Below are 15,411 nucleotides of genomic sequence, written 5' to 3' on the forward strand. Positions count from 1 at the left end.
AGCATCACTTTAATGCATCACAAAGAAAAACATCCTGAAGAAGTGGAAGAAAGAAGCCACACCCTAAATGAAAGTTTAGTTCAAAGGCCAGTAGCTGCTAAAAAAGAGGAAACAAACAGACACCGACAAAAGCATTCACACCAATAAACCAAAAGTGTCACAGAAACAAATAAGATGAAGTATGAAGACCTTGGATATCTGCTGGTGTCACTTCTTGCAGGATGGTCAAAGTGAATTTATGACGGCGGTCGACTATTTCTCCTGTCGAGGGCTTTTTACATTTTCAACTCCAGTTTAGCATCCTTCAAGGTCATCAAACACATAAATCAGCCTCTCTAATCTTCCCAATGTGATCACCAAAATGGCTTTTTGCCGAGGTGTCTGGTGTGTGTCTGATGCTATTAATGATGATGGCGACGATCACTGCCCTGCTCAAATAAATCCTCGCCTTTGCTTGTGCCCTCCGTGACATGTGGAGACAGTAATTCCCCCCTTTGTATCAAACTTGGCAGTGATCCCACACACAGACATGACAAGGTGTTTGATTTCTTTCCTCCTATCAAATCAATAATCGTGCTCTGTGACAGTTGGTCAAACAGCGACGGGGGCTCTTTAACAAAGGTTTCACCTTCTTAGCTATTAGCTGTTTGCATTTGTCCTTGTAGGTCCATGCAGTGAGTCATTCTTGAAAAGTTTTAGTTTTCCAGACTGTAATTACGAAACTATTAGATCACATAGAACATAGAAGATCTTAAAGTTGCGGCCCGGGGAGCACATCTAAACTATATCAAGTTATAATGAGTCATTTTTGTATGGGTTTTTTTAATGAATAGATTAGTTTTGCATCATAAATGTTTTTTTTTATTGTGAGCTAAATATTGCTGCATATTAAAACAAACACTTTTATTTTGAAATGATCCAATCCAGCCTTATTTATAAAGCTCTTTAACCCTTCTGTTACCATCCTGTCGTCGCAGACAGGATTTGGCATGCGTTCTTCTCATTACCTTAACTCCTACACTCTTAGAAATAAGGGTTCCAAAAGGGTTGAGGTTCTACCTGGAACCATTTGCTTCTGAAAAACCCTTTCCCACAGAAAGGGTTTTTCAAGGGTTCTTGTTAACACTAATGGTTCCAGTAAGAACCATTTTGATCCAGAGAACCCTTTAAAACCCCTTTCCTGAATAAAGGGTTTTAAAAGGGTTCTTGGTGGGTTCTACCTGGAGCCAAAAAGGGTTCTTCTATGAGGACAAGCTGAAGAACCTTATATGGTTCTACTAGAGCTTTGCGCACATGTACTTGTCATTACGGTAGCCCTCAGGACCTCCGTGGAACGTCCAGTCAGTTCTCTCAGTACCGTGTTTCCTAAATTGTTGAATAACCAGAGATTGAAAGTGAAAGTTATCTTGGAAAAGGTGGCAGAAGAACTCACTCATTGAACATTTTTTTGACAATTCTACAGCCATAAAATCAAAATAAATACAGACGGCCTGATTATCATGATGGTCACGAGAGGGTTAAAACAACCACAGTGGAACCAAAGTGCTGTACAGAATAATGGATAAAAGACAGAATAAATAAAAGACGTTCAAACGTATCATATCATCCACCCCTACAACTGTTGCTTTTCCACTTTCCTGGCCTCCTACTGACCAGACTAGACATGCAGGTAATTTGAGTTTGAGTGACTTAATAATGTAGAAAGTCTATGACATTGATGGACATTTTGTCAGTAGTAAAACACGACTTAGGGACATGGCTCTCTGGTTGCCAGACTGAAATATCGAAATAATTATTCAATGAATGGCCATGAACTTTTGCAGGGACACGTGTTTCCCAGAGCAGAAACCCCTAGTGGTTTCCCGCCCTAACTTCATTCACCTCAACACGGTCGACAGTTGTGTGTGTTTTTCTTTTATTTCTCAATAGCTTTTGGATGAAGGGGACAGGAAATTTGGTTCAGACAATCGTTTTCCTCCTCATAACTTTTGAACTCATAACTTTGGTGATCCTCCGGCTTTTCATCTCGAAATAACTTGAGGCTGACAAACATCTGAGAAGTCGTCGGCAGTTACGGACACACACACAGCAGATCCCTCACAATGAAACAAACAAACAAAAGAGAAGGCGATGTTAAAATTTGACAGCAGCTTATCTACAGGGGCATGGAGGATGGAGAAAAATTGCCTGAATAAAAGATTTAAAAAAAAAAGGAGAATGAAAAGGTGATTGTCAAAGTTGTAATTGTCTCTTTTTATGACTTAAAACCAGTGACGGTCATGGTAATGTTGTGAAGACGATATCTCAAGAATGCTCGAAAGGAATTTCTCCAAGTTAGCCGTAAAGATAAACTGTTTAGATCTGGAGGTTAAAGGTCTCGACTGTGAAACTCCTTTTAAGTCAACTTGTACGTTTTGTGTATGGAAATTTTTTTTTTGCATAGACGGAGACTATATTGGTCAGTGAAGGCATGCAACCACTGGGGTAATTCTAGTTCTTTGCAATAGAAGTGATGTCAGTAGATCCAAACAATAATCCCTGTCTCCTTAGTTGCCGTTGGTCACTAGGCAGCTGCTTTTTCCAAAACTATTCTGCAGGTCCAAACCCATAAACCCCCACAATGAAACAGGATAAAGCCTCTTTTTGCTCTCCGCACCACCACGATGTAGCTGTTTCTAACTTCTTTTTTTTTGCTTTTATAGCTTTTGCTGGCTGCCTTTTCAAGGCACGCTTGTCTTTCATACAAACCCACTTTAAATGGTCACAACAAAACACTTCCATGTGTTTCTCTGTGTGTCTCCCTTCTGTGATACTGTGCTCCACATTATCTCTTTAGTGGTTATTGGGAGTACGGTTTTTTACGCGTTTAAACCATGATGATGAAAGTACAATAGAGTTAAAAAAAAAAGTGTTATTCATGCAGATGTTGAAACTGGTGCTGTGGTTAGCTCTGTCGCTTCACAGCAACAAGATTCCTGCTTTTAAATCCTCATTTTGAAGTCTCTTCTGTTTGGAGATTGCACGCCTGTGTACTCTGGCTTCCTCCCACAGTCCAAAGACATGCAGAAATGCAGCTTTAATGGGATTGTGAATGGTTGTTTGTCTCCGTATTTTGCTCCTTTTGATGTCCATGGAGAACAACTGCCTCTCACCCACTGTCATCTGCGTTGGCTCCAGCTTCTGCTTCCTGAAGGATTTGAAGGATTGATTCACGCAATAAATGCATATATATGTGAGTGTGTTTTGACCTTGATCAAAGTTAATGACACAGTTAATAATTAGTTTCTTATTTATAGGACTTATATAAGATGTTTTTAAGGGGAAATACAAACCAAGAAAAGTCTAAAATATGAAGTAATATGGTGTTATTCTATGTTATATCTGAAGACATGCATAATCTTTCTGAAGGACAGCATTTTATATCCTGATATAATTTGATACATGTATATTTGTATATGTATATATATATATATAATATATATGTATATGTATATATATGTATGTATGCATGTACATGTATATGTGTGTATGTATGCATGTTCATGTATATGTGTGTTTGTATGCATGTACATGTATGTGTGTATGTATCACGTGTGTATGTATGCATGTATATATATATGTATGTACATATATATATGTATGTACATATATATATGTATGTACATATATATATATGTATGTACGTGTATGTATGTATGTACATATACATATTTACAAACATATACACACATATATGTATACAAAATACAGATACATATATATGTATGTGTATATGTATATTTATATATACGTGTGTGTATATATACATATATATATTACCAAATAGTATAATATATATTTGTATAGTAGTGTTTTTTTCTCTGGCTAAATCACTGATGCAGCAGCATTGCAGCACAGAGCTACGACCGTACTCTGAACTGTATGAGGTCAATTTTGAGGTGTCAGCAGGAATAATCCAAATCCATACCTTAGGGCAAAGTTTATTTACTTATTTTAACACCGAGCTGTGATCGTGATTGTTTTAAAGTAAACGTACACCAACTGTAACAGTGCTCTTCCTTCTTCTTTCCTCATTTATATTTTGTCCGAAATGGAAAATCCACTTAGTTGTCATGAGTGTAATTATCTTATACAACATCCGTCTTCTTTTGTTTTTTTCGAAGCCTCCTGTCAGAGAAGAGTTGTTCTGTGTTCTTCTCTTGTGTTTTCCACGTAGAACAGATTGTTTTCAACCTCACTTTGACACCGAGAGTTTAAAACGTGATGTCGGATTGGATGATTTTGTTAATATGAACCAGAATGTTTTACACTGTGATTCTAAACTCTGATTGACACAGTCGTGGCTGCATCATTAAAAAGAAATGGAAATCAGTCTGTGCCCACTCTCCTGCCTGACATATTTATTACAAAAAAATTGTGAATAGAATTTGAAGTGAAGCTGTGAAGGTTTTTCACGCTGTAGTGTCATCCACCCACTGTCCGAATGAATGGACCCGTCAAAGGCTGAACGTGTGGAGGTCAGAGTGAACTGTGTCTCTTGTACTGTGAGACACACACGTTTAAAGGCTTTGTTTTATAATGAACTGTTTTTCTTGACTGCCACAGTCTAACTCAGAAAATGCTTCGTTTTAAGACTCTAATCATGTCCTTTCTCTCATTCTTCCAGTTGTCCCTTGGAGACGAACAGAGTGAATCGACGAGGAATGGCTACGAGTCTAAGGAGCTGGTGTATTTAGTCCACATTTACTGCCAGGTAAGATGAGAATGGATTTGGGGGTACATACAGAAACATACCACAAGCTCGTACTTATTCGTAATTATATGCCATCTCCCATGTAGGCTCCACTTCACTGAAAAACACCCACACATTTTGTAAAAATGTATTCATGCTTTGAACTCGTCTCTTAAAACTTTGTAGGATGTAATTTCCATCCCACGGATGCTGGTTCATTAAGCCAGCGCAGATATTCAGCGCTCTTCCCCGTGAGCAGCAGGGGCTTACAGGCTCAAACTTAGGCATTGCACAAACCGTGTAACTTATTGTTTTTCAAAAATCCTAGTTATGTGGGAATTTGGAGCTGGATCGAGAAGAGCTGTGGATGTGTGCCAGGATGGGCTAGTGATTGTAAATAATGCTGCCTTGGAAGGACTTAGGAGTGTGCTCAAACTCTGATCTTTGGCCATGTTTTTTTTACATGAACATGTTCTGTTCTTTGAGAGGATTGTTTTTTGAATGTTCTTTTTGTCTTGCATGTGTTTCTGAAACAGTCAGCTATGTTTGCTTACGTTAGCATTAAAGTGCGTTTTCTGTGATCGGACAGTACTTGACCACTTGTAAGTGCAGGTGTGAATGCACACGAGGACGGATTGTTCGGACTGATCTGCCAAACCACTTCAGGACAGAATAGACGTCTAAACGTGATGCTGTACTTGACGGCTCCGAGCACAGCTAACGTGCTAACTTTTGTCGGGTTTCCACAAAAACTTCTTCCCCTGCTTCGAAGAGGAATCCATACAATTGCACGATCTCATGTGCAACACATGTTGTTCCTGAAACAGTCAGCTCTGTTGTCTGTTGGCTCAGTTTCTCTCTGTTGCTTAGTTAGCATTAAAATGCGTTTTCTGTGATCGGATTGCAATCGGATAGCGCTTGACCACTTGTACAGTACAGGTATAAATACACATAAGGAGGAATCCATACAATAGCGTGATTTCATGTGCAACGAATGTTGTTGTTAATATGACGGGGTGATGACTCTGATAGGATAACGATCAGATCTTAATGTGGACACAGGAGACTTACGTTAATACCAGGTGTAAATACATGTGGTGAAGCACAATCGCAGTCAGAAAACACATTTTGGTGGAGTTCTGCCTCCTGATTGGATAAAGTATTTGTGTGATACTTGAAAAGTTACTTCTAGATTTGCTGTCAGAGCCATACGACTGAAAGACCCATGTCACTGACCCAAAAACTGAAGTATTTTACAGATTCTTTCCGTCTTTAATGTCGCTGTTTCCGTCAAGTTTTCCTTTTTACAACTAGTTGAACATTCCTTGTGTAGTCTCACAGCAGAGGTCTTGTCAAAGTTGAAGAAGTTGGCTCAATCGTCTCCCAAATTCCTTTTCAAGGAGGGCTCTTGGTGAAGTTACAGCCAACTTATTTATGATTACATCATATGCAAAGTTTTGCAACAAATTTGATTTATCCAAATTTGGGCAAAGCCCTTTTCAGTAGAACACACACACACAGACATTTCCCCCAGCTGCTCAGAAGCTTTGCCTCTGCCTCCTTCAGCGACATTTTTGATTTTTGGTTTTCATGCATATTCCTCTACAGATCATACTCTATTTGCACAACCTTGGCAATGCCACACAAGTATGCAGCTGTCTGCTTGGAAATTCTGACTCCTCGCAGCCATCGGAAAAAAAGAAAAACTGCTAAATCTAAATTCTGTCTGGAAAAGGACAGAAAAGCTGGCAGAGAGGTGTCCCTGAACTCTGCAATCAGCTTTGAACAGAGAAAACTAGCACAGAGCGATGAGGCTGGTTCAGCTCTGAAAACCCAGAAAAAGGGGGTGACGAGAAGAAAGTGGGACAGGAAACCATAAAGACCACAGAGCCCTCCCAGCGGCGTCTCTCCGAGCCAGCACTTTTCAAATAGTACTAGAATCAGTGCAGGGCTGAGTGGTGCACTGCAGTCCCAGTCACACAAGCCCTGGCCTCGGCACAGACACATTTTTCTAGGCCAAATCAAAGCAAATACTTTTTTCCACCACCGGTCTCTCTCGGTTGGGTTTTTGAGGTCTGGAGCTCTTTCTTACTGGATGAAAAAGAAACGAGATATACATAAAATCACTCGTGGATATTTGTTTGAAAGAAAAGCTAAGTTACATTTAATGTGGTGGACTGTGGGCAGAATTCTCTCTTGGTTTGCACTTGCACTGTTGGCATTTAATCACTGCTTTTCACGAGGAGGGGCTGAGTAAGCCAGTGATGTGCTTTGTTTATAAAGTATACAAGCCAAAGGCAGACTTGCTTCCCTTTTTTTTTTATATTTGAATTTTTTTTGAGACGGTGCCATTTTATCAGAGAGGAGAGTCTGTTGGGATATAAATACAGTGGATGCCAGAGAAAAATAAGTGCAGTGAGAGCTGATTATGGTTTAACCGAGTGGCCTTTTTCGCTTACAGAGACTCTTGATACTACTTCTGTGATGTCATTTTACAAAGTTTCCTCCCAACTTCCATTGAAATCAATGAAATTTTGTTTACATTTTCTCTGCATCAGGCAGAAGCACTCATTTTATATGGAATATTAAGGCTGTGGTTGGCAAGACATCTGCAAATATTGATGAATAATTCCCTAATTCAGCATTATGTAAAGTGGTGTTGTTGAAAACTTGGTGGTAAAGTCACTATTTCTGCATCTTAAACAACTGCCAACCTAGAGAGACACTTGGACAATAAACACAATAATATATGCACGTACTGTATGTCCATGGACATGTGGTGGGAGGGGCCTTAAGAAAGTGAGCCTCCATCCCAAAACAATTTTAAAGTTGCCATATGTAAGATTGTGGCCCAAAACAGTTACTACATTCAAATTCAAAATACCGACTTTTAGGTTTGTTTTCTGACGTAACTGGCAACCCGTGGTTGTTTGGCAGCTGAGACTCTACTGACTGCAATGATTGGTAGATGGCGGTAGGTGGCGCCACATGCCAAAACATGATTTCAAAACATAAACATGATTTGCAGTCTGCAAAATATTTTTTTTAATGCAACTATTTTGGCTGTACTGTTGTTGTTGGTGAGTTCAGTTTGTTATATGAACATTATTCCTGAGTCTCTGTGACATATTTGGAGGATTTTATGGCCAGTTGCTTTCAGATTTATTACATAATGCACCTTTAACAACCTGGGGTTTTACCACTAAATGTCCTACATAATTTGTGTACTTTTACTCCAATACATTACTCCTAACTACCAAATAAAATCATAAGAAGAAGACGAAGAAGAAGACTTGATAAATGGTCCGTATTTATATTGTGCGTTTCCAGTCTTGATGACCAACCATTCACACCGCGACATTCATACAGTGCATCCATGTGCAGCGCATTTTCCATCCCATATCTTCCATATCCATTCACATGCTGCCAGCACAGCCGACAGGAGCAAATGGGGTTAAGTGTCTGACCCGAGGACACATATAGACTAAAGAAGCCAGGGAATTGAAACCCACAACCTTCCAGTTGAAAGCCTGAACTGAAAACTACTTACTACTTGAAGATACTTGAAGTTTAATTAGCATTTACGTGTTATGCAACTCATTTCCTAAGTCATGCAGTCCTAAAATGTGGTTAAAACTATCCAACATACAGTAGGAGGGACCAAAAAATAAAATATGCACAGTTCAGAAGACGATAATGTGATTAAAATGGTATGAAAATGAATCTAATCTTGAATTAGGGCTACAATCGGTCACAGTGAGCTGTGATCTGTTACAGGTGCAACACAATCTTCCTGCCTGATAACTGAGGATAACAGAAATCTGTGACATGGAAGTAAGAAATACAGTCGCTGAAAAAGTTCAACGTCTTGGTCGAGGCGTCGGGTCTAAGACTGTTCTTTTGATCCTTCTGCAAACTTTAAACTGTACTGCTGTGAAAGCATGTGTACAGTATTTGGGGGGCGGGGTTTGGATGCTTCAGGCCTTCAGTTGTATCTCGTGGTGTTCAAGGATCAGGTTTGCAGCTGAATTTCTCGCTTATGGAAAACGAAGACAACCCAGACCAAACAGCATCTGACGATGGATGAGTTCTATGTAAACTATGGCCGTGCAATGTGATGACGGTGAGAAGCAACTGATGCTTTACAACACGTGTCAAACTCGAGGCCCGCGGGCCGGCAATTGTATTCAGCTCGCAAGATAATAGGCACATGGGGCGCGTCCTGCTCCAATTTTGCGATTTACATGGTGCGTAATCTTGGCACAAAGGGGTCGTATTCAGTGTCTGAATTATTCATAGGTGTGTTTTGGATGTAACGTCAATAAAGCCAATCAAAAGCCAGATGCACCTGTGCTGCAAATGAAGAGTCAAAGTCAAATTTGATGATCAGGTTTGCTGTAAATTAGTTATGTTTTAGCCCTTTTTTTTTTTAACGCAGCAGTGTGAGCTGTGCAAACAGGCTTATACGGCAGCTGCAGTACTTAACGTGATGGAGTCTGAGGTTCTTGTGCCAACACGAACTGACTGCAGTGTCAGGAAATCCAGACGAAAAAAGGTAGAAGGATTAAGAGCGAGAGGAGACCATTTCGTCGCTAGTCTCCGGAGGATAAAACTAAAGCATGTTATTGAAAGTCCAGCTGAAATCTGTGTGCTATATTCTTACATAAGTGGAGTGATGTGTGCAGAGTGGAGGGTATTGCATCCTCTGTCGGAGCTGTAAGCAAACTGGAATTGTATAATTGGATGTAAATCATTAAGAAAGAGAAATTAACTTAACTGCCCCATTTGGCTTTACCTCACTTTTTTCATCGTTAGTTTTACGATATATGAGACAATCTGCAATTGATCTCATTAAAACTCCCATAACTGATTTTGAAGACACAACTAGGCTAGAAACTGTGAGCTGTAAACACCAGACTGATGTATCATCACATTTTAAAATTGCTGTCAGTGATATACTTCTCAATATTGTGACATTCATCATTGATATTTGGTGTTTGGAGCTCTCTGTGAGCAATGTCTCCGTCTCCTCACCTCATTTTGTCGTTTTTGAAGGGCCGGAGCTGGATTGTGAAGCGCAGCTATGAGGACTTCCGTGTCCTGGACAAGCACCTACACCTCTGCATTTATGACCGACGCTTCTCACAGCTGCCTGAGCTGCCTCGATTGGAAAGTCTGACTGATTCGTCAGAGGTGAGTTCATTTATGCAGGTTAAAGAATAAAATCCACTCTGAAACGGACTCTGGTCTAAATATAGACGTTTGAAAAGATGTACATTATTCAGCATAATAATTATTTTTTTGCATTTTGGAGAATCTTGTTGCTGCTTAAATCCCACACAACAGGTTGATATGCAATGCTATCTACCGAGCTAATTTCTTAGGAATGTGCCATCTGATATTGTGTCAGTTAGTTCCTCTTCAGTCCACTTTGAGAACGTTATTCAGAGCCGAGTCAGGTGAAACCGTACGGCTTTAAAAAGAATGCACAGGTATCAAACAGAGTGGCCAAACCAGTTTGTGTGTGTACGTTTGTTTAAGTGTGTTTGTGGAACAATAGCCTTCGAAAGCTGCCTGCGGGCCACGTTTTGCTTTCACCAGTAGCTGAATGTGTAAGCTCCATTGTCTTTCCTTCAGGTTTAGACTTTTTTTTTTTTTTTTCCACCAGAGCTGAATTTTACATCCCAGCACTTCACCTTTAGTAAAGTTCCGGGAGTCAACTTTAACTCAAATGTGCAGATGTGTGGCACCAGGAACTATAAAACTGAAGTTTCCCTTGTAATGTGAAGTCATAGCCACAGATGTCATTTCAAGTGGTTCGCTGCCATGCACCACTCTTTAGCTGCCTAATTATTTGCATTTGTCCTCTAATGGCACATAACAACAGGAGCCAGAGCGTTCCAATGGGAGCAACTAACGTTTATAAGTTGTAAGTTTAATATCCAGTAAATTATTGGTGGATGACTATAGGCCTTTTTCTTGCCAGTCATTCTGAGCAGTCACAGTCAGGGCTGTCACAATCTTGACATTTAGCTGATAAATAATAATTGTGCAAATGATTGGGATTCATTTTAAGCATTTGAGGAGCTGCGTGTAAGAAATCTATCGCTTTAAGTCATAAAATGACCAGGATATGTCATCAGAGATTAACTTAAATACTAGTTTCACTGAAAACAATTGTACAAAAACAATTTTTCTCTCCTTAAAATGTTATTTACAGGCTTCAAATTCTGTTTATGTCGCAGTACCCATTTAAAACTCTGTTTAATGGCCCCTTTAAGCATTTTAGCATAAATTTTTTAGCAGCAGCAAAGGAAAACACAAGAGTAAAAATAGTGTTTAAAAACATAATTCTTCTTCATTCAGCTGCAAAACTGGACTAAGTCAACAGAACTTAACTAAAAACATGTCAAATATCTACAGTGAAAAAGGCCTGTATTACATACTGTACATACTAAAGGATACTACTGTAAATCTTAAGTCAGAGTAATGACTCTAACTGGCCTGTTTTTGTGTGTTTTTGCTCCACGTTAGTCAGTTTCCCAGATGTTGTTAGCCTACCTCTCCCGGCTCTCAGCCATCGCTGACAACAAGATCAACTGTGGACCTGCCCTCACGTGGATGGAGGTAAGCAAGTCATGTTCTGTCTGTGATATCACTCTGGATACATTCGGATGAAATGGTAACCGTGGAGCTGCACAGTATGTTGGCCTGAATTAGTGGAGCATTATGTTCAAACACTGCATCAAAGGGAAACATCTTTGATATATTGCACACGGCAAAAACCCTAAGCTCAAACTACCTGTGGCCTACTTCATTCTGCTTTGCTATAAAACTTTAACAACTGTTTTTTTCTTCTAGAATCCAGTATTAGGTCGCTTATCCATAGCAGCTTTGTCTTTTATACTGTATGATTTTTGACGTATTGTGTCCCATAAATCCTGCAGTTTGCATCCCCATTTTGGATATTTTTTGGACTATTTTCATCCATCCTAATTAAAACAGCACACAGATTTATGCAGTCCTTCATTATTCAGTATGTTGGAGCACAGATGCACACCTGGATCTGTGACTGGTGTTTATGCCGTCTCTGTTTTCACAGAAAGGACCAGCTTTCAATGCAACCTCAGAAATAACCGTCGAATGAGTTCATCGTGCGATGGCTTCAGTCAAACCACGTTATAATGCAATAAAGCAGATGAGCTTTTAAATGCAGGATAATCATATGCTGTCATATTTTTCTCACTGTTTCTGTGTTCCGGGCCTGTGTTTGATTTGTGCTAGGTTGACAATAAGGGGAATCATCTGCTGGTCCACGAAGAGTCGTCTATCAACGTGCCAGCGATCGCCGCCGCACACGTCATCAAGCGATACATTGCCCAGGCCTCGGATGAGCTGTCCTTCGAGGTGATGACAACATGACCCTTCGGTGTCCTCATTTTACTCTCAGTTTCTCAAGATTCCATAAGAATTCCTAACACATGTGTCCGCGTTTTTGTTTTTTGAACATTGACAAAAAGACACAGATGGGAGGGAAAAGATCTGAAAGGGGCACTCACGCTATCTTTTCTGGCGCAAATTCCTCAGTTGAACAGGGAGATGACATCATAGTCTGGTTTAATCCCACTGACCACAACAGTCCACAGAGTGTGTGTCATGCATTTGAATGTTAAAGCTTGAGTCTGTAAGTCTAGGCTAGCAATAGCAGGAAACTCACAAACTTCTCTCATGAAGAAGTAAAGGATAGAGTCAGGATACATTTCTAATCTCCTGTCTTTGTTGTTGTGCTCTCTGCAGGTCGGTGACATCGTCTCAGTGATTGACATGCCTCCTAAAGAAGACACCACATGGTGGAGAGGGAAGCACGGGTTTCAGGTACGCTGCACACAGCCCGAGGCCAAAAAAAAGATTTGGTGTTTGCTCACAAAATCATTTTAATGATTTGGTGAGTGGATTACAGGCCTTCTCTGTAAGTGAATAATTACATTAATAGTCTCCAGTGTATAACAAGTCATTTAAAATTGAGCGCAAAACAATATGTTCATGTTATGTATGTGCAGCTGTGCATTGTTACGCAAAAAATTATAAAAATCCTTTGTGGGTAGATATTAAAGCACTTTATTGGCTTAAGTGTCAATGAAATGCAACACAGGAAGTACAGATTAATGATTTTAAAGTCTTAAGACATACCAGAACATGGCACACAGGTTTATAATTCTTCTAGAAAGCTCTTAACAATGAGTCAGCATTCAGCGTTTTACTGTATGTTTTGTTTGCTGAAGCCCACAGAGCTGTGGTTGTACAATATATACATCAAACTGAGAGCCGTTACTAATGGGAACAAAATGGATCTTACAATAGACAGGGTGTTATGATATATCTTCATTAAAGAAGAGTGTTTTCTTAAAATAACATTCTAGCGCCCGCGTTGCTTGCACATCATTCAGTCGTTATTTTTGCGTCTCGCAAGCCGACCTGAAGTTTTACGGGAGGTTTCAGCTGTTCAGAGTTCGACAAATCATCTGGATATCTTCCAAAAATACTGTGTTTTTTTTAAGTACGCACGCGTCCATCATGTTTTTATCATCCCTCCACCACATCTCACCATGGAAACACTATGTGAGAAGACGGGGGGGGGGGGGGGGGGACCGTGCTCTCGAACAACTTCAGCTGTGGAAGATTTGATTCAAAATGTCTTTTTTATTCTCTTTAAGTCCCAACCCATTCGTTTTTTGTGACACGAAAAAATGATATTGGCCGGATTAAAGCGGAAGTGGCTAAAGTAAACATTAATTTCTCTTTTTGAGAACTATGATCTCAGTTAAATCTCTGCAGGCTCAGGGGCCCCGACTGTGTAATGAGCTACTCCGTCAGTAAATCAGGGGGAAATCACACATGTGGATTTGTGCTGTAAATTCGATGGAAACTCCAGTCCTTATTTAAGTTGCATGTTATTCTTCGTAAATCTGATCCTGTGTGTTATTGAGACATGAAGCCCCAGGGGGGACATTTATAGCACGGCCTATATATATTTTTTTTTAATGGCAAATATTCGTTTAAGGCAACTTCATGAACTCTACTGCAGATATCTTCTTGGTTACAACAGCGATGATGCTGCGTTTTGCTGCTCATGTCTGGCTGAACCTCTTTTGACCCTCTGCCCTCTCTGTGCGCCAGTGTGTGTGTTTGTGTGTGTGTGTGTGTGTTTTGGCTCTGTTCCTGTAAGAAGTATTCCCGCCATTCACGCTCACGAGCAGCCGACAGGCATGAGTTACATTCAGAGAAGTTCTCATTGGCTGCATACATCTCTACTGTGTCTATGCGTCTTGGGCATTTCCATAATAAATCCACACTTAAGTCTACAGTAAACTTTCTGTCCAGTATGTAACATTTATGAGCATTTATGGCAGAAATTGAATATACTACCCATAAATACTGTTTGTATGATCACTTTAAAATTAATTTCTTAGCATTAGAATGAGTCTTTGTTATATACTTTAGCCAAAGTCTGTGTTTATGGAGGTTTAAGTTTAAAATGGAGGAAAACTAATCAGAAGGACATTCTTTCTGGTATGTAAAGGCCAGTGAAGTTCCCTGAAATGTTTAGATGTCATCTCTGGACCATTAATACTGAATATTAAAGCTCAAAAAGTGTGTTTGGATAGTAATTAAGCAATAACACAGCTCTCTCCAGCAGGAGTGAACGATACTGATGTGTGTTTCTGTGGCCTTTACCAAATGTGTATTCTCATGGATAATTATGGACCTGCACTGTATGTGTAATATAAATTAATATACATACAAGTACCTAGCAGAAAACACTGGTGGAAGTAATACTGTATGATTTTCCCATAGTCATTTCCATGCCATCTGATCCATAAATGTGTTTCTAACCTACGATAGATGTGTGTGTGTGTTTATTATCTGATTGTACTTCCTTCCTTGCACCTCACCTGCTCGTCTCTCTGCTCTGTCCAGGTTGGCTTCTTTCCCAGCGAGTGCGTGGAGCTCATAAATGATAAGGTGCCACAGTCCATGACCAACTCGGTGCCAAAGCCAGGTACACATCCTCCTCCTCCTCCTCCTCTGAAATGATTCACAATTGGCAGGAAGTTATCCCTGTCGGCTGTTAATGTCTCACTAATATTGCTTCATGTTCAGGAAGTGGTTAGGTGTGTGTGTTTGTGTGTAAGTGGATCCATTTAGTGCTATAATTCAATAACAGTGTCAAATAATTCATAATTGCGATGACTGTTCTGCCTCGGAGTTGCAAAATGTTTGTTGTTTTCAGTCAGTTAAGAATTTTAAAACCACAATTAGCTTCTTAAACCTTCCCTTTGGAGCAAATCTCACTCATTTTATCATGATAATTATCAACAAAACACAATTTTTCGATGATTTTGAATGACTGAAGTGCTTGGAATCTCATTATGTTTAAAACCTTAGTTCAATATACAGAGCCCAGCATGACTTTTATATAAATTAAGTGTAGTGAAAGCAAACCCATCATTTAAACACATCTTTTCCCTGAAATAGCTTACCAATCATGCTATTGCTTCGGCTATTGACTCAGCACTATGCAAATCCACTGCAGATAGCTGCGCTAATCTATGACCATGTAGAGCAAACAGGAGATAAGCTCTTTAGCACACTCCCGAGCGTCTCAGACAAATGTACAA

At 39.8% G+C, this 15,411-nt stretch overlaps 1 protein-coding gene across 1 annotated transcript in view; it reads left to right on the top strand.

The window, feature by feature from the left end:
- arhgap32b (Rho GTPase activating protein 32b) overlaps positions 1 to 15,411 on the top strand; it is a gene marked incomplete at its 5' end in the record, with an annotated part of 74,219 nt that overhangs the window by 35,006 nt on the left and 23,802 nt on the right. The window contains 6 exons of the mRNA XM_083910538.1: positions 4,667 to 4,753; positions 9,788 to 9,925; positions 11,267 to 11,359; positions 12,017 to 12,139; positions 12,530 to 12,607; positions 14,711 to 14,792. Of these exons, the coding sequence (XP_083766664.1) occupies positions 4,667 to 4,753; positions 9,788 to 9,925; positions 11,267 to 11,359; positions 12,017 to 12,139; positions 12,530 to 12,607; positions 14,711 to 14,792 (601 nt within the window). The remainder of the gene's footprint in view (positions 1 to 4,666; positions 4,754 to 9,787; positions 9,926 to 11,266; positions 11,360 to 12,016; positions 12,140 to 12,529; positions 12,608 to 14,710; positions 14,793 to 15,411) is intronic.

This window comes from Microchirus variegatus, assembly GCF_963457635.1.
Source record: "Microchirus variegatus genome assembly, chromosome: 2".
Lineage (NCBI taxonomy): Eukaryota > Metazoa > Chordata > Actinopteri > Pleuronectiformes > Soleidae > Microchirus > Microchirus variegatus.